At 34.1% G+C, this 24,245-nt stretch overlaps 2 protein-coding genes across 3 annotated transcripts; one reads left to right on the top strand and one right to left on the bottom strand.

The window, feature by feature from the left end:
• Positions 1–816: 816 nt before the first annotated feature.
• LOC132295005 (zinc finger CCCH domain-containing protein 14-like) lies at positions 817–8,480 on the top strand. The gene is made up of 3 exons (XM_059793073.1): positions 817–1,043; positions 2,128–2,188; positions 7,425–8,480. The coding sequence occupies exons 1-3, from the start codon at positions 968–970 to the stop codon at positions 8,179–8,181; spliced, it is 894 nt and encodes a 297-aa protein (XP_059649056.1). The 5' UTR covers positions 817–967; the 3' UTR covers positions 8,182–8,480.
• A 908-nt stretch (positions 8,481–9,388) lies between these two features.
• Positions 9,389–22,261, bottom strand: LOC132295004 (protein N-terminal asparagine amidohydrolase). Of its 2 annotated transcripts, XM_059793070.1 has the most exons (9): positions 22,029–22,261; positions 19,692–19,877; positions 18,576–18,640; positions 18,378–18,477; positions 18,226–18,264; positions 17,933–18,124; positions 14,088–14,266; positions 13,058–13,177; positions 9,389–10,104 (listed from the first exon to the last, which is right to left on the bottom strand). In XM_059793070.1, exons 1-9 carry the CDS (start codon positions 22,083–22,085, stop codon positions 9,999–10,001), a joined length of 1,044 nt encoding a protein of 347 aa, XP_059649053.1. In that variant the 5' UTR covers positions 22,086–22,261; the 3' UTR covers positions 9,389–9,998. The 2 variants fall into 2 exon arrangements, with proteins under 2 accessions (XP_059649053.1, XP_059649054.1); XM_059793071.1 differs by lacking the exon at positions 22,029–22,261 and having other exon boundaries at positions 19,314–19,812.
• Between the last annotated feature and the right edge of the window lie 1,984 nt (positions 22,262–24,245).

Below are 24,245 nucleotides of genomic sequence, written 5' to 3'. Positions count from 1 at the left end.
GGACATCATCAAAAATAAAATATACAACTTTACTCTTAATTTATGTGAGTAACATATAATATTTAATTGTAAGTTTATGAATTTTTCTTTTACTCTAGCTTTTTGAATGGTTTGTGTTAGAGGAATTCTTGCCCAAGTTTCATGGAAAATGATAGGTTCTTAAATTTTAACCTAAGGCCAATCTCAATTACTAAAAACACTTTATGCATCGAATCTGTTGGCCAAGCCCCGTTGATGGCCCCCACTGAAAATTGCTATTATTTGTATATGATAATTATATAGTCTCCCCCACTTAACTCCTAAAAAATGACTTTTAAAATTCAAAATGACCCTTATTTTCTAACTCATTTGGCCAACAAGATTTTCAAATTTTATAAAAGAACTGTCTTTTCTCCTCTAACAGGTCCCACAAAATTTTTAAGAATCAAAATTAGTTTGCTATTTTTAAAATCTTATTTTTATATATATTAATATTTAAAAATAAACTTTTTAAGAGTTTGATTATAATAATAAATTTAAATAACTTTTTAGACTTTTTTCTGCAAAAAAATAAGCCAGCCAAATATATTAACTCAATTATACCAACTCGAACTGGGCAAGTTTAGTTGACAGTTTAACTCTTTGTAAACGTCGTCGTCGGATAAATTGGGCCGAGCCCAAAACTACGTTGTCCTAAAGTGCAATTGACTAGATATATTATGACGCAAGGCCCGCCTAGGGCACGTGAATCTGAGAAATCAGCGCGGGCTCCAACCCGAAAATTTAATCAAATTCGAATCTCAGTTTTCAGTTCCGCGAACCGCCTCTGAAAACCCTAGAGAGATAGGGAGAGGCTTTGCTCTCTACCTTTCTTCTACTATTTTCTTTGTTTCATCACAAAATCGTTATATATATATATATAGTTATATACAAATATATTCATATCATCTTGTTGTTGTATCGATTTGTTTAGATCTTTATTATTGTAATGGAGTTTGGGCGAAAGAGAGGGAGGCCAGACGGTGCCTTTTTTGGGAATGGAGGATTCAAGAAATCAAAACAAGGTTTGTCTCTCTGCAAAGCTCTCTTACTGTTTCAACTGTTTGCTTTGTCGATTTTTATTGTTATATTGTTCGGTTTATATCTTTATTGTATCTTCAAAATTGTTTTAAGAATATTATTGGGTCAAATATTTCTTCTCTTCTTTTTTTTGAACTTTTTATTTGGATATCTGCGATACTTTTTTTTTTTTTTAGGGTTTGTTGTTTGCCTTTTTGGGTTACTCGCTTTGAGCTAGAGATAATATTAATTTATAATTTTTGTAGCTTTTTTCCCGTGTGTTTCTGTATGGTTGAATCCTATTTTCAGAGTGCTGCAAAATATATATATATATGATTTCCCTTAATTCTTTTTACTTATTAATCTCCTCAGAACAATGAATGAAGGTAAAATTTGTTCTTATTGGACAATAAAAAGATTTGGTTCTGGTTTTCTTTTCTTTTTTTTTTTTTCTTTTTTTTTTTGGGTGGGTTGGGGGGTTAGAGTTTGCTCTGTAATTTTCAGTTGTGGGTAGTGTGTGTGTGTTGTGCTTCATGTGTTTTGGTATGTAGTCTATCTGCATGGTCTGCACCCCCATGGCCCTTTAGTGTTATTTCTTACTTGTTTATGCGAGAAAAAAAATAAAAATAAAAATAAAAGGGGAAAAAAAAACTGAAAAGTTCACACAAGGCAAAGAAGAAATTATAATTTTCCTGAGATGGGTATGGGTTCTCAAATTGGCCATGATCATGATTATCTTTGTTAAATGATTAAATGAACCAGAATTTATGTGTTTAATCATGGTGTCCAAACCTTTGTTGTTTTGTTTGTTTGATCCATATAATTCTAGAAAGATGGTCTCTCCCAAAGGGAATTTTTACTTGCAATTAATTTGTTGATTTCATTTCTGGATTTAATACATTGTTAAATTGGTATAGTTGATAATGAAATAGATTCAATTTGATTTGAATAATTCGTAATATTTGTTAAAGATGTATTTTTAATTATTCATTAATTATTGGTAATGTTATTCTGGATGTTCATGAAAGTTCCCTGATTAAGGACTCATTGAAATCTTAACTGAGAAAAATAATTAATTTTCTGTAACAGAAATGGAGTCCTTTTCAACTGGTATTGGTGGAAAATCAAAGCCATGCATGAAGTTTTTCAGGTTGTAATCTATACTCATCCAACATAAATACTCTAAGTTTACATTTTTTATTTAAATTTATAAAATTCAAATAAAATAAGACTTGTGTACACCAGCTTTGCAAGCAAGGGTACTGTGGTTTTATGATGAATTTAGCATTTAATCTTATGGTACTACTTATTCTGTTCATGTCAGTTAGTTTGTGAAGGAGTTATTCACTTGCAAGATATAATCAGATGTAAGCAACCGTAAGTATACAAATGATTCAAAGGATGTTTTTTTAGAAGCGTGTAAATCTTGTCATTTTAGGACAATTAAATTAAATTCTCAAAGGGAGCAACTATTGGGTGACAAGGCTGTTACCATAAATTTGTTAACATCCCAATCAAGCAAAGCTACCCATGGATAACAAATAGGTTGCAATTCTGAACATTAAAAATCTAGATGGCTTCTTGATTGCGGTGTTGAAGTTTTTGTAAGTACTTTCAATCCTACTACCTTCATCTGAAGTTTGATGTTTATGTTCTAACTTTTTGAGGAAACATTTTTTGATAATGAATATCCCTTTTTGAAATTTGAAAACTAACCCTCCAAAATATGAAGATTACATTGGTAAGTAGGAAAAGTTATAAATATCTTAGGATAATTTAGGAAAGTGTAACGTCTTTTTTTTTCTCTACTTATCAAATGAGGACATTTGTTTGGGGACATTCTTAAAAGAAGAGAGATACAATTATTTTGGAACAGAGCATCTTTTACTTTCAATGAATCATTATATCAAGACTTGGGCAGGTATTTATTGTAATACATTGCTTCTAAAATTTTATTGTGGCTTAAACTTTCCATTTTATTTTAGTTCTAACAAGTCGTAAGATTCATAACAAGATCTATGGGTATCAAGACGCCTTCCAGGTGAAGTTTTGGACCATATCAATAATTTTGGTAGGCTCGTGATCCACATTGCTGATGCTCATAAGCAATTAGCTCTTGTTGTTAGCTGCAGATATTATTTAGGGCTCTTGAACCAAAAAGGTGTAGAGCTGAATTATTGTTTGAAGGTTTAGTTCTTTCTCTATAAAATTCAGTTCTTAGAACTGTGTATTAAACATAACTTTGTAGTAGCTGAAATGCATTTAACCTAAAAATGAATTATTAAAACTCAAAATAATTTTAGAAAATAAATGGACTTTATTTGTAATGAAACTTTTTGACAGGATAAACTTGTTGATTCTAAGAGGTCTTACATGTGCTATTTATGCTCAATCATCTCATTATTATTGATTAGTGCCCTTTTAGGATTTATCCGTTGCAAACCCATGATTTTTAGAATGATCATTATGAGGAACAAACATTATCCTCTCAGGACTGTAGGGTTTGGGCAGGACCGCTGGAGTAAATTGAATTTTTTTTCTTCATTTTCTTGTTAGAAATCATCTAATCATAAATCAGTATCTTTTCTGCCCCCAGCATGGTTTCACGTGGGGTTTCTTGGCATCTTACATGTCATTTTGGTTTGTATATATTACACAAATATGTAATTGATGACTTTAACCTTAATTAACAAATCATAAGACAGGGTTACAGCTAACCATAAAATATATTCAATTCTAGAAATCTGATATTAAATAATTATTTTTGGACAAAACAAGAAGCTACATTTACTATAGCAACAACAATATTCAGAGTTAAGTGACGAAAAAAATTATTTAGAAACTGCTCTTTGTATTCCTGAAACTCACTCTATTGAACACTATACTGAATGAACACTTCAAATTATGCCAGTGGTTGGTGTAGTTGTAAAAGCGTAGGCTCTTAAGTTTGAGACTTTGTGTTTGAGTATAAGGGCATTCATTTTTGTGTAAGTGATGCTGAAGGCCAGGTATAGTCAGTTTCTCCCAGCACCCTCAACTAATGGTAACTACATTGATAATGTCCTCAGACCCTTGTTGAACATGACACAGCATGAATGCAGGATATTTGGTAGATGCATCTGTATTCATCTAGGATTTCCAAGAAAAAGAGTAGAAAAATGCTTGCTTAAAATTCATAAACTCTCCTTGCTACTTTCTTTATGTGGTCTTTTACTGCACAAAGATTTCAAATCATTGGATAAACTTTAATTTTTGTGATGCTCTGATTTAGTTGTCAAGAATTAATACAAAAGAAAAAAACAAATACTGTAATAATTGACCTTTTAAACCAAATTTGTTGCAAGGTTCCTAGTTTCGTTTATCTTCCTATGGTACAATATCAACCAAGGATATGAGTTAATAAAGTTGGATACTTCAATTTAGCCATCTTCCTCCATAATATCTAGAGGTTAGACATAGGCATTTATTGCTCATATGTATAAAAAGTTGATGTAACATCGGTGAGACCCTATATCTGTTCGCCTGGATCGTTTTAATTTCAGTAGGGGTTTGTTTTGTTTGATGTAGCTGTCTCTTAAAGAGCTCGTAAATGGCAATCTGATGATCTCTTATGTGTTAAGGTTTTTTAACAACTTTACATTATGCTGAAGCGGTTCATCACAGCAATAAAAAAATGGAATATAGTTATGCTAGCTTTTTTAGTATCATGTTTTTTGGAACTAGGAATATCACGTACATGTATGCGCAGGTTTGCAAATGAATGGAGCAGAGTCTAGTCAAGATTTAGGTTGTTCAAGCTTAGCTTGGCAAATTTTGGGAGGTGTTCAATCCTGACTCTGTTGGATTGAGCTTACCCTGGTATGTGTGTATCAATAGGTAATCCATTCCCACCTAACTTGTATGTGTGTATATGTGCATACATACCTAATCATTTTCATTGTTGGAAGAAATCACCACCTACCGCCATCCAGTTGTTGATCTTCACCATCAATGTTTGATGACCAAAGCTTCACGCTATCGAAAGGCACTCCCAGTTCCATTACTGATTTCAATATGTGATAAATGTGAGAGGGTGAGACCGGATTATTTGAGAGATAGAGATACCTAATTGGCAATCAAGTTGTGTTGGTCAGGTTGAAGTACAGTTATCATTGTGGTCTTGGATGAGTGGTTGGTGCTTGTTGCCGCTTGATTGTTGCTGCTAGCTTCTACGAAGTGTGTAACTATGATTAGGAGACCGAGACCGAGAACGAGAATGAGAATGAGAAAGAGAGAGAGGAGATATTAGGCTGTACATAGTTACATGGTAGATGGGCTTGGGGACTAATTGAGTTTAATAAAAATAAAAATAAAAAAAAGAGGATGAAACTATATAATATGGGTTGAGTTGGGATGGGCTTTAATTAAATAGTTGAATGAGCCTTCTTTATGTGGGCTAAACTTGTAAAGTTGTGAAGTTATTTATGTTTACTTTCACGAGTTTAAAATGAGCTGGTGAATGAGCCTATTCAAGGACGTGTTTGAAACATAACAAGCCAAGGCTTGTTTGGGCTTTCTGGACTTGGTTTGTTTAATGATTGAAGTTTGAACTTGGAAGTTGTGTTTGAGCTCAGTTCTTTTGCTAAATAAACGGACACAAACCAAGCCCTTATCGAGCTGAGCTAAAGTTGTTCATGAGCAAGTCGTTCCATTTGCAGTCCTAGTGTACCTATATTATAGAAGATTTAAACGAATTACACTATTGCATATGATATATATCATCTCATGCAATTCTCAACTGATTATGTTTGTCGGACAAGGTATCTGTCTTTCTAACATTTAAGTCAATTATTGCTCTATTATGAGGGTATTTAGACTTGTTCTATGCTTTGTGCGGTCAATCTTTATCATTATGTATTTGATTTAGGCCCGTTAAGGATGTGATAAGCTGTGAGCTTTTAAAAAGATATATAGGTTCTCGATTCTCTCCATTTGAGTTAACCTTAGTTTGAATAGAGCCGTCGGTCAAATTTAAATTTTTGGTGGGTGTCTGATTGAAATATAAATTATATGATGATTTGGATCTATTATGCAAATTTAACTGTGCATTTATCTATGTGGATAGTATAAATTAGAACTTTGTATGTAGATTCTTTTCTAGTGATGTTAGGATCTGCTTTCAATGTATTCTTTTATATATTTTTCTAAAACTTCATAATCAATCCTTATGTTACTGTATGCTTTGTGAATTTTGATCCTCTTTACTAATGGAAGTTAAAAGAGAAAATCAACTTCTTGTTCCTTGATAGTGCATTGATTCAACTCCATTCGCATCGACAACTTTTGATTGTCGTGTTTCCAACTGGTGTTATATTGATGTTATATTCAGCTTCTCAAAAATATATTCACTTCCTACCCTTCTTGTGTGGCTAATAGCGACTCACCTTCCTTTAAAAAAATGGTACTGATTTGGGTTGCAAATAGTAGTGTTATGGCTATTAAACTGAGGACACTTCTTGTGAGAGAACTTATGGTTAATTTCTGGTGTTTAATTCATTTAAGGGTCATGTAGAGGCAAATTTTGAATTGATCAGAAGTCTATGAGAATACAGAGTTTATGTTGGGGAAACTAACAAAGAGTTGGTATAGTATGTGTGTGTCCCTACAAGGGATTGACAAAATATATTGTTCCTGGACTATTTTTTCTTCTCTCTTATTCTTCCCCCTGGAACTAAAATTCACACATTTTAAACATAATATTTATTTTTGATTGTTTAGCAAAGGTTCATTGGACTGCCGATACCCGCTCTTATATGTCATAACCAGATGATCTGATAGTTCTTTGGGTTTTCTTGTCCATTTTAGGCATGTAACTTTCGTCTTACCGAGCCATGATTATTACAATAATTACGTGAATTCCAAGTCTCTGGAGACATGATTCTTGTATATTTTCTTACAGGCGACCAACTTGTGTTAGCGGTCTTGAAAATGATATTTGGTTGACTAAAATTTTATATGTTCATGTCCCTTCACTTTGAGCGTTTAAAATTAAAAGCTAAAATTGTTGATGGTATCAACAGTTCTCTGGTGTTTGTTTGTATTACTTCCATGCATGTATCATTTTTACCGTAGTTCATCATGTCACCGTGTAGTGACTGTAAGTTTCCATTTTTATACATTGCTAGACTTTTTATTAGCTTCTAATGTCAAAGACCAAAATTGGTTGAGATTAGAAACAGTTTTTCTCTCTGGGTCTTCATGATGCTTCTATGTTTTTCTCTCATGGTTACCGTAGTATCTTATGTATGCTTTAATGATCTCATTGCTTTTGCAACCAATTCTTCCCTTCATTCAGTATTATGTTCAATTTAATTTCTCAATGGTTGTCTTCATGATGTGTGATGCAGCACTTCTGGATGCTCATTTGGGGATGGATGTCACTTCCTGCATTACGTTCCTGGCTATAATGCAGTTGCTCAGTTGACAAACCTGGGTGGAAATCCGGCTAGTCATCCTAATGCAAGAAACACCATGGCCCCACCAACCTTCAGTGATGGTCCGGCTCCGTCTGTCAAAAGCAAGCTTTGCAACAAATTCAACAGTCCAGAAGGATGCAAATTTGGTGACAAATGCCATTTCGCCCATGGCGAGATGGAGCTTGGCAGGCCAAGTATGCTACCTGGTGAAGATCACCGTGCTATGGGACCGAGAGGTGGCAAGTTCCCTGGACGGGTCGAGCCACCTCCACCTGGCTTAGCTGCTGCAGCCAACTTCGGTGCGTCAGCTACAGCCAAGATCAGCATAGATGCAACCCTTGCTGGAGCCATCATTGGAAAGGGTGGTGTGAACTCGAAGCAGATTTGTCGCCTTACTGGTGTTAAGCTTTCGATAAAGGAGCACGAGTCAGATACAAATCAAAGAAATATCGAGCTTGAAGGAACGTTTGATCAGATTGGACAGGCTAGTGCCATGGTACGTGAGCTGATTGTGAACCTTGGTGCTTCAACAGGTGGTCCTCCAAGAAATCCTACCATGAAGCCTGCTGCTCCAGTAAGCAGTTTCAAGACAAAGATGTGTGAGAATTTTGCAAAAGGGTCGTGCACGTTTGGGGATAGGTGCCATTTCGCCCATGGAGCTATCGAGCTGCGAAAGCCAGTAGCATGAGGGTTTCTTTGTAACCCCCATCATTTAGTTGTCTGGTGCAACTTTTTGGAAGAATGACATTGTTAGCAAGTATTTTAATTTACTGAGTGTTTTCCTTATTATAATTGTTTGCTCGAGTCCCTTATCTTCAGGTAGGGTTATTGTGATCATATTAAGGCTTGTTAAAACCGTGTTAGGATTTGAGTTCCTTTAATATTTTGTTTGCTTGTACCACCTTTTTGGCGAGGAAATCTAGTAAAAAAATTATGGATGATAACAGCAGAAACATTATAGCTGGTAGCACATTATGGAAATATTGTGATTTCCGTTGAACAATAAATCAGCTATTATTTTCGGTCAGTTAATTTTGCATACCACCACCATTATAAACCATTGATGTGGAAGCATGTACCCTACCACCTTTAAGAGCAGGACTATTTTTTGGGGTTAACGCCCCGCTCGAACCCACGACCACCTACTTTGAAAGGTGAGGATCAAATCCCTCCAATTGTAGAACACCTGTAAAAATGTTGATACAAGTCCTATTATAAATATTTTACAGCATTTTGTCACGAACTTGGACTTTTCCAAGCTCATTTGCGGCAAAACCCCTTTGTGGATAGCAGTGTCAACCAGAATCTGCAATTTGTGAATCAAGTATTCATTCACCAGTCTTTCTCCTAATAAATAAAATAAGGACAAACAAGAGGGACTTTCTTTCTATTAGGTACAATAATGTATTGGACGTCAAAGAAAATTATACCTAAACAATGGGATACAGATTGACGGGCAAAAGAGCCATCACTGTCAATCTAAGTTCGATGAGATGATAACATAGAAAACTCCAACTATCTCCCCCTCTGGACAAGTTCAATCGCCAAAATAGCAATTGAAAAATAAGCCCATACTCATGAAAGAATGGAGCTCATCTCCGCAGTGCTTCACATTATAGTGTCAATTAAAGATCAGAGCATCTTGGGAAGAGATATCCCTAGTCAGGCTTGGCATCTCACTCTCTTGTGGGATTGTCATAGATTGGCCGGCAATACAGATCCATATCAAGTGATGCATGAATTGGTCAGCAGTTCTTCGCCATAACTGGCAGACAATCACCAACAATAATAAAAACTACTAAATGAAATGGTAACATGAACAATGATCCTCAATGATGTTGTTAAAGAGAAAAGAGAGAATTGGATTATGGAGCTCTAGAAGTGACAACATATAATACTCATGCCATGAGCCACACACAGCCATTATCAATTTATCATTAAGATACCTTCCATGAGAAACCATAGTTCAATGCAGTCACTAAAAAAAAAAAAGTATCGTAAACGCATCTCAAATCCCAATAAGGGGAGGAAGTATGGTGAGATAATTAAGCTGATTCAATTATTTCTATGGTTGAACTATATTACAATAGTAAGGTTATTTCATTGTGACCTATAGGTCATGGGTTCGAAACAAGGAAACGGCATCTCCACATGCGAAGGTAAGGCTGCGTACATCTGACCCTCCCCAGACTCCGCAATTGCAGGAGCCTCGTGCACAGCATTTGCCCTTTAATTATTTATATGGTTCATTCCTCCAGGACAAAACCAAATGTGAGCTGAGAATCTTAACTCGTGAACTACCCAACACAATCAATCTTGCCATGCCATCTGCCTACTTCAGGGCAAATATTTGAAATATGGTCCATATACATATAGGAAAGCAGTATGTATTTAGCTCCAAAATAATCATCACTACCAAAGAATTACTTCCAGAATGGAACTAATATACTAAGTGATGAAATTTAATTTGAAGTTCCACAAAGAAAAACCTTGTGATATTATTACTCATTGCCTCATCCAACCTCCATCAGCAGACCTCGCAAATATATGTGGCTGCTTCATTGGAAAGGTATCTCTCCAGTCTGGGTGTTGAATCAAATAGTCCCATATCCTTCATAAATAGTCAAAAACAAAATATTTCATAATCTAATTATTCATTCTTCCAAATTAAATATGCCACAAGAGCTTTCGTAATTGGACTCTCAAAAGCTGATTTACACTTATTAAACCCATGCACAAGCACATTACATATATTATACATGTATAAAAAGAAAATATATATCTATATATTTTTTAAGTATAAAAAACTTGGTTGCCTGTCAAGGAAACATTGAACTATTTAATTGTATATGCATATATTTTGTGCCATTTCCATATAAGATTAATTAGAATTGGTCAGCTGGAAGAACAATGATATTTTAAGTAACAGGACAGCATTAGAAAGTTAAAAAATAATTATTAATGCATGGTGCACACGTGATAATAACAGAATAACTGAACAACTTCAAATCCAAGTTTAGGAATCCATTTGTCTTTTGTCTATATCTATAAGGGTTAAGTGCAAAAAAATCCCCCTGATATATAGGGTTTGTGCAAAACTAATCCCTACTTTTTAAAAATGTGCATATTAGTCCATAAAATTCAAAAAAGGTGCAAATAAGCCCCTCTGACCACTTTTTTACAAGAAGTAAAAATGAAAATCCTATGTTACCCTTTTGATTCCCATTTTGCCCCTCACCCATATGTGCATTAAATTGGGCATTGCCCATATATTTCGGGTATAACCCATGCAAGTCTAACCGTTTGCATATTCGGGAACAATCCGAATATCTCCGGCTGGACCAACAATATTAGCAACTAAACGGAAATCACTCTCTCTCTTTCATCTCTGTAATGTCTCAATGATGGCTCTAGGATTGGGGCAAGAATCTGATTCAATTAACCCTCTCTCTTGGGGGCCAATAGATGGAATGAGATAGGTCGCTATCTCCTCAAGCGAGATCTGAGAGAATCAAGAAGCAGCTGACCAGGACGAAGCCCCATCTTCGTCCAGAGAATGAGAAACAACAATAACAATGAAGGACGAAGAGGATTTTCCTAGAAAACCATTGTTTTCTCTCTTAACAATCACCGCAATTTTCTCTCTTCAACCCCTCCGTGGTGGCCGATGGCGGAGGTGGCAAAGTGGCCGTCATGGCCAAGCTTGCCAAATCCATCTCCCCAACGCCGTCCGGCTGGTCCAGCTCCAACCACTGCAAGTGGACCAGCGTCTCCTGCGACTCCTCCGGCCGAGTCTCCAACATCAACCTCTCCTCCAAATATCTCTCCGGCGAATTACCCAGCTTTCTCAACCCAATTCTGATTCCAATTACGAAGTAGGTCCAATTACGATAAGTCAAACCCAATTCTAATTCCACCACTTCCCATAGCTAATACATCATCAATGAGGAAATCATTCTTGCTTCTAGCCTTAGCATGCCTTTAATTCTCAAACCCATTAACCAAATTGAAGCAATTAACACAATCTCTAGTAATCTTGGCCGTCAATTTTAGGTTTAGTGGGTCCTACTAGCTTTTGCAATTGGGGTTAGTTTTTTTTTTTTTTTTCCTCTTTTTGATAAGTGAATAAAAGGGTCATTTTACATAGCCTGTATTTATAATTATTAATTTATTCAACTGAAGTGAGGGTATTATCGTCATTTTATACCACACAGGGACCTATTTGCACCAAATTGATAGTATAGGGTTTTTTTTACCACACAGGGACCGTTTTGCACTATATTGATAGTAGAGGGGGGTTTTTTTGCACTTAACCCTATCTATAATTGTTAAGTCTGTGATCTTGGGGAAATGACTTTTATCTGGAGAAAAATACGCAACAATAGACTCCATTGAATGAATATCATATATATTTATAATTAGTCATTATAGCCAAACAAGAGTTGATTTTATTCAATTCAACAATTGACCAAAATGTCTAAATAAATATCTTTTATCATGTCATGTATCTTTTAACAGATTAATTACCAGCTTAATTATTTAATGATAATTTCATTGCCAAAAATTTGATTCTTAGATTATCAATCCATATTCCATTAGTCGGTAGCTATCACAATGAAAAGTATCTTGATATCCCAAGCTTAAAGCTTTGAACCTAAGTTCTGACACTGTTGACATTAGTAACCAAGGTGCAAGTAAATGAGAAGTTGTATGATACAATAGCTAAGAGCTGCAAGGGCCTCAGGTTACATGTTTTTCTTATGTTTAAAAAATTAGTTTGTAGTAATAAATTACTTTTGAAGGAACCGACTTGGTCCATGGTGGATACTTGTAATTGCGTTGCCTTAGAAGTAATCCTATTAGGAAATATCATAATCATTAATTATTTGAATGCAAATACACACAGAAGAAATTGAATAGTACTCGCATATGTCAAATTTCATGCAGTGAAATTTTGAACTAATCAAATACACAAAATAAGTACCTTATTTCACCAACAATTAAGCAAAATTTAAAGAACATCATGATTATTTTTTTCTTCCTTTTTTATAGGCAAGACATACTCATGCACCCACTTTGTGCCACTTGGGTCTCGAACTCTCAACCTTCTCTTTTAAGATGTACATGTCCATGATAATGTTGGAAATATTTTTGAACACAAACTTATAGTCCTTTATTGTTTCTGTAGCAAGTAGCCTTGTAACTAATCCTATTAGGAAATATCATAATATCATTACTTATTTGAATGCAAACATACACAGAAGAAATTGAATACTACTCATATGTCCAATTTCAGGCAGTGAAATTTTTAACTAATCAAATACACAGAATAATAGCTTATTTCACCAACAATTAAGCAAACTTAAAGAACATTGTGATTACTTTTTTCTTTCTTTCTTCTCTTTAAGATATAAATGACCATGATAATGTTGGAAATATTTTTTAACACAAACTTACAGTCCTTTCCTGTTTCTGTAGCAAGTTAAAGAAATTTTTGCTAAATAAATCCACTAATAACAAATTTCGTGATCCCAAAATTAAAATTATTGGAGATGTGATTGTACCTTCTCTCGTTATCCACAAAATCTGGGCCCTCAGCAGAAGGTGAAGTAGAACAATTTAGGAGGATTTCTGAATCAGAGAGGTCTCGCAGTGCCAGAGCACTGTGTGATAAGCTCATGGTCCTATTAGTAGTGAAAAACACCAAAAAACATCACTACGACTGGAATATGAAAATAAAGCAATCAATAGACAACTGTAAGACATTTTCTCTTAAAGGAAAAAAATGAAATATGAAAAAAATGACAACATGATTAGAAAAAGCATAAATTGTCATTGCTTTATTCATCAAACTATACCATTATTCATCAAACTATACCAATATGAATGAGGTCAGCCAAATAAATTCTCTTTCCACTATTGTCTAATAACTTCTCTGGTTGTTAATTTTGGTTAATCTCTCATCTCTTACCTTCTACGCAAACTAATTTTCCTCATGTTGGATATCAACAAAAAACGAGTAGACTAAGGAGCTCAGACAATTCAAAGGTGGAGTCATGTCCTTGCCCAACACTTGTTGGGCACAAACACTACTTAGACATTCTTGAACATATGTCATATCTTCAATATGTCTATAATCAGAAAATAAATTAAATAGTTCTGGAAACCTGAAAGGCACTCCTTTTTTCTTTTTCTTTTTTCACTCCTTGAACACTCTAAAACAGAAAAAAATTAATAATAATAATACTCCTTAAACGTTTGAACAGTACTTTTTCAAAGTATTTAAGTAAATATGACTTGAGGGATTATACAAGATATATTAAATAATTTGAACAAAACTACAAACAAAAGAATAAAATACGGAGAGAATTCGAGTAAAGGAATAGAGATGGAAGATGAGAGAAGAGATCACAATTGTGTTGCTTAAGCAATAAAAAGGGGTTATCGTGATTATGAATGCGCATATAAATATTCATACATTAATACTGCCGGTCCTTTTACCGAGTGTCCTATAATAAACTTTACTGCATCAACATGTCCATATTGTGCTATGTCCATGTCCATGCAAATTACGGTCTAGAGCAGCATTTTTACCAAGAGCATGGGGCAATAATGAACTGGTCAGTGTGAGTATTATATGTATCTAGTAATCTGCCCTTCCAACTGGGATCCCCGAAGGATGCCATCACTCGGATCCTCCTAACAATTTCATCTGGACATCTTGAAGTTCTATCGAAACTGGCTGGAATGATAGATCCAGTAGAAGTTTCTACCTGAAAGAAGAAACATACGTGGAAGAAACATAAATTTACATTTTAAAAGTTGAGATAAAGGCTAAGCCAAATGAATGCTTAAAATAAGAATTTCATTATCTTGTCCTCAGAAAATTAGAACCAGCTACATTCAAATTTTCTCCTAAGAGTTTAAATCAATGCCGTATGCTACTAACAAATAAGTGAAACATTCATGGCAGATCAAATTTTTAAAAAATAATAATAATAATACTTGATACAAGCATAGGTATAATGCATCTTACTGAATCCTATTTGCAAGCTCCATATTTAGCATTATTTTTCGAACTGCTTACTACATACTAAAATAAGATATTAATCATAAATAAATAAGGGCAGAAATGGATGTCCCGTTAAAATTTAGTTGCCCAATATTGTTCTGTATGTATATCCATCAACAAACCTACCATCATGTATCAGGTACATGGACCATTACAAAGAATAGGAGCCATCAGGAGAACCGATTGTAGAGTCTACCTAATTTGGTGATCCTTACAGTGAAAAGGAATTCTATCAACTTTACTAACATTATTCAAGAAATGTGTAGAGACACGATGATTAAGGTTATAAAGGTAGGTTTGACACTAAACATCAGCATTAAAACCATACTTGTTTACACTAGTTTTAGATAAAGTAACAAAAGATACACAAGGAGACATTCCATGATGCATGTTATTTGCTGATGACATCTGTTACACTCTTCTATGGAAACTCTAGCAATAAAATCAAAACATGAAGAAACGCATTAGAATCAAAGTGTTTACAAATTAGTAGAAGTGGAGAGCAAATGATAAAGGGAATGACAATGTAATGATAACAGTTCAAGGGTCAAGGAATTATCCAAATAACCATTTTTTAAAAAATTTAGGATCAATAATACAAAACAACAAGAAGATAAATGATGACTTAACAAGCAGTATTAAAGTAGGTTGGGCAAACTAGAAACAAGCTAGTGGTATCACATGTGATAGAGGATATCGAATATGTTAGAATGAAAACTCTACAATAAAGTTAAAAGTTATTAGACCAACTATCTTACATAGTACCGAATGTTAGGCATCAAAAATAAACAAGAATGACACATTAATTTTGTTGAAATGAAAATATTGACATAGATACCAAAGGCGGTGGTCAAGTAGTATCTCTCCCCTACCTCCCAAAGTGGAAAGTGAGGTTTCGAGTCCCCATAGGGATATGGGCAAATGGGTGTGAGTTTCTTGCCAGGGGAAAAAAACATATTGAGAAGGATGATAGATAGGAGTAACTATAATAGACATGATTATGAGAGAGATTAAGAATTGAAAATAATGGTGATAATAAATTTAAAAAAAAATAATAATAAATAGGCTTAGCTGGTATGGACATATAATGTATAAGAAAAGAAATATTAGTTAAAATAGAAGTTAAGCACACCAAACTAACATGATGAAGTGATAAAAAAATCCAACAAAACTAGATAAAATAGTTTAAATTGCATAAATAAAAATTAGTATAAGAAGAGCATTCATGTGGCCAACTCATTTGGATCAGACCAAGGCAATTATGATGATAATGATACGTGACAACATTAATATATGTGTAGGTGTGTGCATAGATTTAATTTATGTAAACTATGTACAAATAATAATTTTTTACGTAAAATATACATATATCCTAGTTTTCGCCATTGGTTTCTGGTCAAGACCTTGGAAGGGAATTGATTCAAGCCCTTCCAATTCCGTTATTTGGCGTCTTGATTCGGACACTTTAATGCCACTTAACAGCGAAGAGAAAGATCCCGATTGGTTGGCAATGATTGCCTCAGTGACAAATAAACATTCTTTTGAACTCTCAAGTATTCTATATTTCTAACTCATAATTAAGATTCACGTTGGAAAAACATAATTAATCCATGGCTATGGATGTAGGAAAATTTTCAAAACTATTTATCCTCCTTTTATCTCAGTTATTTTTCCCATATGTTTGAATTGCTCGCCGTGTTTTCCATAAGAATCATTCCCCATCCTCATATTAAATGTATAATGTCCCTTTTAAAAAATGAATTATTTTTTGAAAAATATACGTTAAATTTGCCATTTAAAAAAAAGGTTAGCATACAAATCATCATCATCCTTGCTTTTATCACAAACGAATGGGGTTGTCCGAATGAATTCCTTTTTTATTCTATTCTATGACAAGCCATGTCTCCTCTTATATTTAATTTTTAAAGGCATTTCTAATTACTTCATCCCAAGTTAGTTTTGTTCAACCAGTTGTCTCTTACCTTCTAACCAAACTAATCTTCCTTTTCTCATTATTGCATTTGCGGGTCTACATTATATGTGTACATACCACCTAAGCCTACTTTATCTTATTTTGTCACTAAATAGGTGCTAATCCTAATCTCTCCCTCACACTTTGATTTGTAAACCTATCTCTTCAAGTCTTTCCTATCATCCATGTCAGTGTTCTCATTTAGCTGCATGAATGAGTTGTTACTTGCTTCTTTTTAAACAACTGCCCCATATAAGATAATTGGCCTAATAATTGTCCTATAAAATTTTCATTTTAACATCATCATCATCCATCTTCCTACTACTTGTATCATCATCCATTTTCATGTCTGTTTGTATTATTGATCCTACGTATCGATTACTCCGAGTAATACTTAGGTGTTCAACTGTTTTTGTTATGTTATCACTTTCCCAGACTTTATATATTATGTTTTAATCTTACTGATTCTTAATTATTTTGTATTTAATGTATTACTCCATATTTCTAATTTTGTTTCCAAGACTTCCTTAGAAGTATCCAACAACACTAGTCATTAACAAACAACATGCACTAACCATGGAATGTCTTCTTGTATATTTTTTGTTATTTCATCTAAAACTATTGTAAACAAATATGGGGCTTAGTATTGTAAACAAGTATGAAATTTCGTTGTTTTGTTATTTCGTTACAGGTATCAATACATATAAAAAGAAATTTTAGAGGGACGAGTAAAAACAATCAATATTTTGAATCCAATTTGAATGCATTTAATGCAATTTCTTTTTCTTTTTTTTTTTTTGATTAGTGCATTTAATGCACTTTCTTAAATAGTTATATTCCCCAAAAGGGGCATTCAAATCAGGGCAGAGGTAGTATACAATGATATAACAGATTTATGCCATGCACTTTCTTAAACAGTCATAATCCCCAAAAGGGGCATTCAAATAGGGGCAAAGGCAGTATACAATGCTATAACAGATTTATGCCATCTCAATGTTCAAGACATGTCAGACACATATCCCAAAGTACCAAAAGTATCGTTATCCAATTTAAAAACAATACAGATGTACTTCCCTTGTAGAAGTATTCGCACTTCATAATTGTCTCTCACGTGATCGTACTCAAGTTTCAAATAACAAGATTAACCTATGAAAATTTGAGTCCAAGATTGAAACTAAAACAATCTTGAACACGAGCAAGTTGGCAGTACAGATGAAGTGAAACTGTGAAAGGACTCCCTTTACATCTTTAATGAAGACAAACTGAATGCGCATGCTCATTCTAAATGTTTTTATTCAAAAAAAAAAGGAAGAAGAAGAAGAACTTAAATCACCAGCACAATGAGCACAACCCAGGCACTAAAAAAAGAAGGGAATTCATAAAATTAAAGCTGACCAAGAAACCATTAAAAACAGGGACTGCATTTCCTTCCGAATTCCATCCGGTGTTATGCCCAAGAACATGTAGAGTTTGAATGTGAAATTTTTCCCTCCTCCTTTGCAAAATTTCAACTATCTTCATACACAGACGAAAGGAGTGCCTGTCCAACTTTGAATGGCTCTCTGATCTAGTACCAATATCGGCATGCTGCATCCAAAGTTCAATATATTCAGCCTTAATAATTCTGCTTTGACCGGCTAACTACATCTCTGGAAATCAAAGACAAAGTAGAGGATCTCGAACCAAACTTGAGGTAAGGCATCGTTAAAAGAACCAATAAGATGCACCTGCATTTTACACCATGGCAGAGGTTACAATATGTATGCAGAACTACCCAGAGCCATTAAATAAAATAATCATGAAGCGAACAAAAAGTTTTGAAGGAAACAAAGAAGAATACATCCAACTCGGTATCAGCGTCATGATCCACAACTAAAGATAACATCTGGGTGAGGCCGATATCAACAACATTTGGAAAATCCATATGGGAAACAGAGGTCCTGTGATCAAGATATTCAAAAGCATAATTAGAAACTTCAGAATCGAAAATTTCATAAAAAATATAAAAATTCATATATATAATGCATCACATTCTTACATTCCACTTTTGCGGTTACGTAGGACAAGGCCCACACAGGTAGTTGCTTCATCAGTGCCAACTAACTTCTCATGAAGAGATGAGAAAGAAGACATAGATGTTCAGTACAACGAAGTGACAAAACAAACTTACTTTAATATGGGGAATTGAATCTGACAACCACTGTCCTTGGAGGAGAATTACAATGATTCATGGTGCAACAATATATGTTATATGGTAATTGAATTGGGGGTATATTTACAGAAGGCTATACTAAAATGGGAGTTCAAAATTCAATTGGAAGACAGTTCACTTTTGCTTTCCAGAAGAAAACAGAAAAGGGCAAATTTTTGTTGTTTGCTAGTGATGGCAAATGCGAAGGCATAGGGAATCATTAAGGAATGAAAAGAAAAAGAAAAAGGAGGGCTGTAAATAGGATTTTAATGAAATATAAAGAGGGGCGGAAAAAAATTTCAATATTATCTGTCAATGAAGAGAAGACCAAAATGCATGAACAGAGCCATGCTCATTACTTTTTTTTTTTTTTTTGGGGGGGGGGAGGGGGGGGGAGGTTTAATGATCACTGGTTTTTCAAGGGGGAAGGCTGCATTATATCCTTTATTTATGACATTGAAATGAGACCACCTACCCAAAAAGTTGAAATAATGAATTTCCATAGATTACATAATGCAAGGGGATAAACATATAACACAAGAATGAATCTTTCTAAACTGTAACTTTAGTAACACGAGAGACTACCTTGCCTGAAAAGCTGAGGAACAACCCCAACAGCATGACAATTCCCTTGATGGAGTCAAATTTGGAGACAAAGTGTTTGTCAAGCATATACTACCTTTTACCATGTCCATCAAGAAATTTGCAGCTTATTGGATTTATTGAGGTGGACCGAAGAATATGGTGTTGCTCAACAAGATAATCAATTAGTCCAACTGATGATAATAGATAAAGGCTTAGGACCTCAGGTTGGTGGGAACTAACTCATAATAGGAGTGTCAGCATAGATAGCAATGGGCAAATAAACTAGTAAAAAAAAAAAGGATACTGTACTGTAAAATTTAAATCACATGTCTGAGCATAAAAAAGTACTTGCTTGAAAAAGTAAAGACATGAACATACATCCACAAGGGCAGGGTCAACAGTTGCATATTCTCTTTGAAAAATATAGACACATTTACTTTGTCTTGTTCTCTCAGAACCATATTCTTCAGAAACTGAGAACTTCCTCTCTGGAATAGCCATGAATGAACTTGAGGCAGACACCAGAATAGGGTGTTCCATCAAAGCGACCAGGGTATTATTTCCCTGTTTACAGTTTACAGTTTTTCAGGTCTTTCAGCTATTCACTATTTAGTGCAGAAGTTAAAAAAAAAAAAAAATTAAAGCAGATCATTCCAGCAAAAAGAGAAATGCACCATGGTCTAGTAAAGAGAATATTCTGATACTAATTTTCAGATATTTTAATGTTTAATCCATCATGGTAAAAATTCACCCACTTTTGTGTGTGGAATAGTGAAATAGGATTCAGTAGTCACCATTTTATTGGATGTAGATTTGATAAAGATATACAACCACATACCCCAAGAGGATATCAAGGGGCTGGGAGTTATAGCAGTTGTTATGTTCCAGTTCCACAATATCAATTTTGATACATAAAAAGACAAATTAACAAGTAAATAAACATGTGGTTCAAGAGAGGCATGATCCGTGTTGCGACAAATGCAGAGAACCAAGAACAAATCACGAATCACGACCGAACAGTAAACATGCCCCACACAAAGAACAAAAAGATTTAGCATGGTACGACACAAGTTGTGTCTACATCAATGAAGATCTGGCGAAAGGTTTTACTATGCAAAAAAACGGGAGATTACCAGTTTCAGCACCCAAATCCTAGCTCTCGCTTTCACTTTTTTTTTCTCCGATTTTCAGTGTTTCTCAATCTCCCACTCCAAACCCTAAGTACCCTTACATACCGGGTTACAAGAGAGTACTAAAATAGGGTCCACGACCCGCAAGCAAAAAAAAAAAAAAAGGAAAAGAAGAACAGGTCAAAAAAATTTCTAACATCACAATCCACAATTAGTGTAAAGGCTATTGTTTAAATGGGCCTCTAAATTTGACAAAAGCATCGAGGCCTTCTTCCACAGTTTTTCTTCTTTTCATTTGTAGAAAGAGAGATTATGGGAATGTCACTAAAGTTTTCTCAAAAGCAGGGTTCAACTGAGCCATTATCATCTCTAAGATTCTTTAAATTCAATGCAAAACGCACGCTCTCTCAATTTCATATTGATTATTAAAATTAGTTTTACACATCCCAACTCCGGAGAAAATACTGTTTGTTTGTCTTATGCGTTCATGCTTACAACAATTTATAAGGTGATTAAGTTATTTTGAGGAGAGACATAGTCATGTGAGGAAATGAAATCGCAAAAAGCTTTCATGTTATACTAATTTTAAGATCAAGCAATATCTGGTCAGCAATTCATATTGTTTTTTGGCATTCCAGAACCCAAAAAACCTAATGATGAGTAATTAATACAGAGGGAGAAATAAGCCTGGATTTCTATTAAGAAATGATCGCAAATGGTTTTCATCTCACTTAGTGAATCAATCAACTTAATTCACTGCCCGTGGATTCAATAAAGTCTCAGAATCGCAATTATTGCATTCAGAGAATGTGAGTTCTCATCATCTTGTTCATCAGATTTTACAATTTCAAAACCAACCCAAAACATTACAAACTAACAGCCTCTCAAATCACTCTGTGATCCGACACTATACTTTTAACGCTAAAAAACACAAGAAGCCCAGAGGTAGGTTGTCCCATTTTAATGGGAATTATATTGCTATTGTACTTATTTAATTGAATATCCCCACATACTAAAAATAAAACAAATTCAGACTAAGTCTTCAAAGCATTGTTGAATTATGATAGAGATTGGCACCGAGTAGAACTGACTGTGGGACTTGGTGCAATGGTAAGGTTGCTCCATTGTGACATAGAGGTCACAGGTGCGAAACAAGGAAACAGCCCTTTTGCAGGCAGCGGACATTTGATCCAGGAGTCGTGTGCATTGGGCAAGCCCTTTTAATGGTACCAAGCAAAACTGTGATGGCACGCAAGAATTACTACTTCCAAAGCCAATCATTATTGGATATGCATTACAATTTACAAATAATTTGTTTTAATTCAACTAATTTTCAAACCCTTTATTTTGATAAAATAAATAGGAATTCCTCAAATACATCTTTAATATTGAATCATATGCCTTCACTTCTACCATCTTTCATTAATCATCAAGTCAATGGCCTCCATAGTGAATCCCACTGTTAATTATTTCCTTAAACTGTATACTATTCTTATGATTTCACAGTATAATCACATATACAATTGATAAATACAGTTTAATTTCTGAAATAATTTTCAATTTATATACAATTGATGGAGAGTACCTGAGACGAAGACGATGAGGAATCAGCAGAAAATGGAACTCCCCCAACATATATCATGATTCGATATATACAAAGCTTCCGAAATGATAGATTTTAGAGAGAGAAAAGGGGTTGGAGAGAGAATCTATCAGTTCTGCAAAGGAAGAACAGAGATCTGAGTGGACGTAAAATTATCACTAATCTTTTTCCTTTTTCTTTTTCTTTTTTTTTTTCCCTTGGTTTCGGGTTCAATTTTAAAATCCGAATTCACTTTTTACGGGAACATTATAAATATGCAATATTAAATTTACAATTATGACTGAATCGTGTAATTTATTGTAAATGAATAAAAATATATAAATATATTATTTATGTATTCGAGAAATTATCAAATGTTTCGGACCAATGGATCATAAATCATTTCCAATCCAATCAAAAGTTATCTCCAGATTTATTTTTATTTTCTTGTAATATTTTATTACAAATCTTATTTAATTCACCTTTTTTTTTTAATCTAATTATAGTTTTTTTTTTATTAACAAAAAAAAAATTCACTAACACATTCACAATGCCCCTATGAAACTTAAACATTAAAGTCTTAATTTTTTATTTTTTTTAAAAGTTAATTTTTTTACTTTAAAACTAGTTTTTTTATTTTTTAAGTGTTAAGTTGTCTAAAATATTTACGAAGAAAAAAAATATTAAAATTTAATAAAATTAATTTATTTATAAATTTTTTACAAATAATTTTACATGACCGATGGACTCGACCTCGAGATTACATTTGTTTTTAGCCTAGATTTGTAAGTAATCAAAATCACAAAATTTGTTCACCGTTTGTTATGGTATAATATTATTTATTTTATTAACTATTAGAATTGATCTTAGGGTAAAATGTAAGAACCCTGAACTATTGAGGTTTTTCAAGTACAAGAATCTTCCCCCAACTTTGATTTTGTTGCATTTTACTGTCATGTTACCGAAAAAGATAAAAACAATTTCACCCTTATTATGAGAGGAAGTAGTTTTGAACTTATATATATATATATATATATATATATACAAACAAACAAACGTATATTTCCAACCAGAGTTGGATAACAGAGAATGTCGGTGACTCGTCGGAATTTGACAACATATTGGATTTGGCCATATGGCCAAAAGCATATGGCCCGAAGTTCTGCATTGATTAAAGACTAGAACATGGCCGAAACTTCATTGTTGAAGACTTTGCACATAGCATGAACTCCATTGTTGAAGACCCATTGAAGAACTCAAACTGAAGGTTTCATCTGATATTCTCAGCCCGGCGAGCTTCCTTTCGTTTCAGACCGATACTTGACCCACACAAAACATAACACCAATTCAATGGCGGTCAGTCGCCACCAACTCCTCACTTCCACCAACAACACCATCTCTGCCCCTCAACGTGAAACATCCACCACCACAAAAATCCACTGCCAGCAGGGAGCCAATGAAGGCCTAAGGGGTGCACATGTCCGGCCTGCACTTTATAATATATAATATATGTTGTAATTTTAAAAAAAAATTACACAGCGCCCCTAAATTTTGTCGTTCTTAAAATTATCTATTTATTTTCTCTTTTACTCTTCAAATTTCTTAAATTTTCTTTCTCAATTAAAACTTTTTAACTTTTTCCTTTTAAGTGCTCTCATTTTTCTTTCATTTTTCTTTTTCTATTATTACTTTTAAATTTTTTTTTTTTAACGTACATATTTGAATAATTTTCTTCTTCTTTGTCTTTTGAATTTTACGGTTGTTATATTATATTATATTATATATATATATACACACACACATTCCTTATTATTTTATTTTTTTTGGGCAACGTGCCCTTTCACTTGAAATCCTAACTCCGTCCCTGACTCCCACCACCCCAAATATACCGTAAAACTCAATTGAACCAAACAAACCCAAGCCACCACCCACCACGCCACCACCATCGGCCGCCTCCTTACCAACCATGACCTTCTATCTAGAAATTCAAATAATTCACACTGAACCGTCAGAACGCCACAAACCTACCCCATCACCCAATTTATGCCACTACCATCATCGTCACCTCACATACATAAACACACATACATATTTTGTTGTTAAACCCCATCCACCCCAATGTTTGACCTTCTTCATTATCGTCGGTGCTATATATAGTGATTCAATTTTCGGATTTTGTAAAAAATGGGTTAGGGTTTTGCAGACACTTAAAGGAACAAT

The sequence above is a fragment of the Cornus florida genome, unplaced genomic scaffold, assembly GCF_030987335.1.
Source record: "Cornus florida cultivar Cherokee Brave unplaced genomic scaffold, ASM3098733v1 CherokeeBrave_3.0.0_Hap2_Chr02, whole genome shotgun sequence".
Lineage (NCBI taxonomy): Eukaryota > Viridiplantae > Streptophyta > Magnoliopsida > Cornales > Cornaceae > Cornus > Cornus florida.
This window is presented reverse-complemented; position numbering and strand designations above follow the sequence as displayed.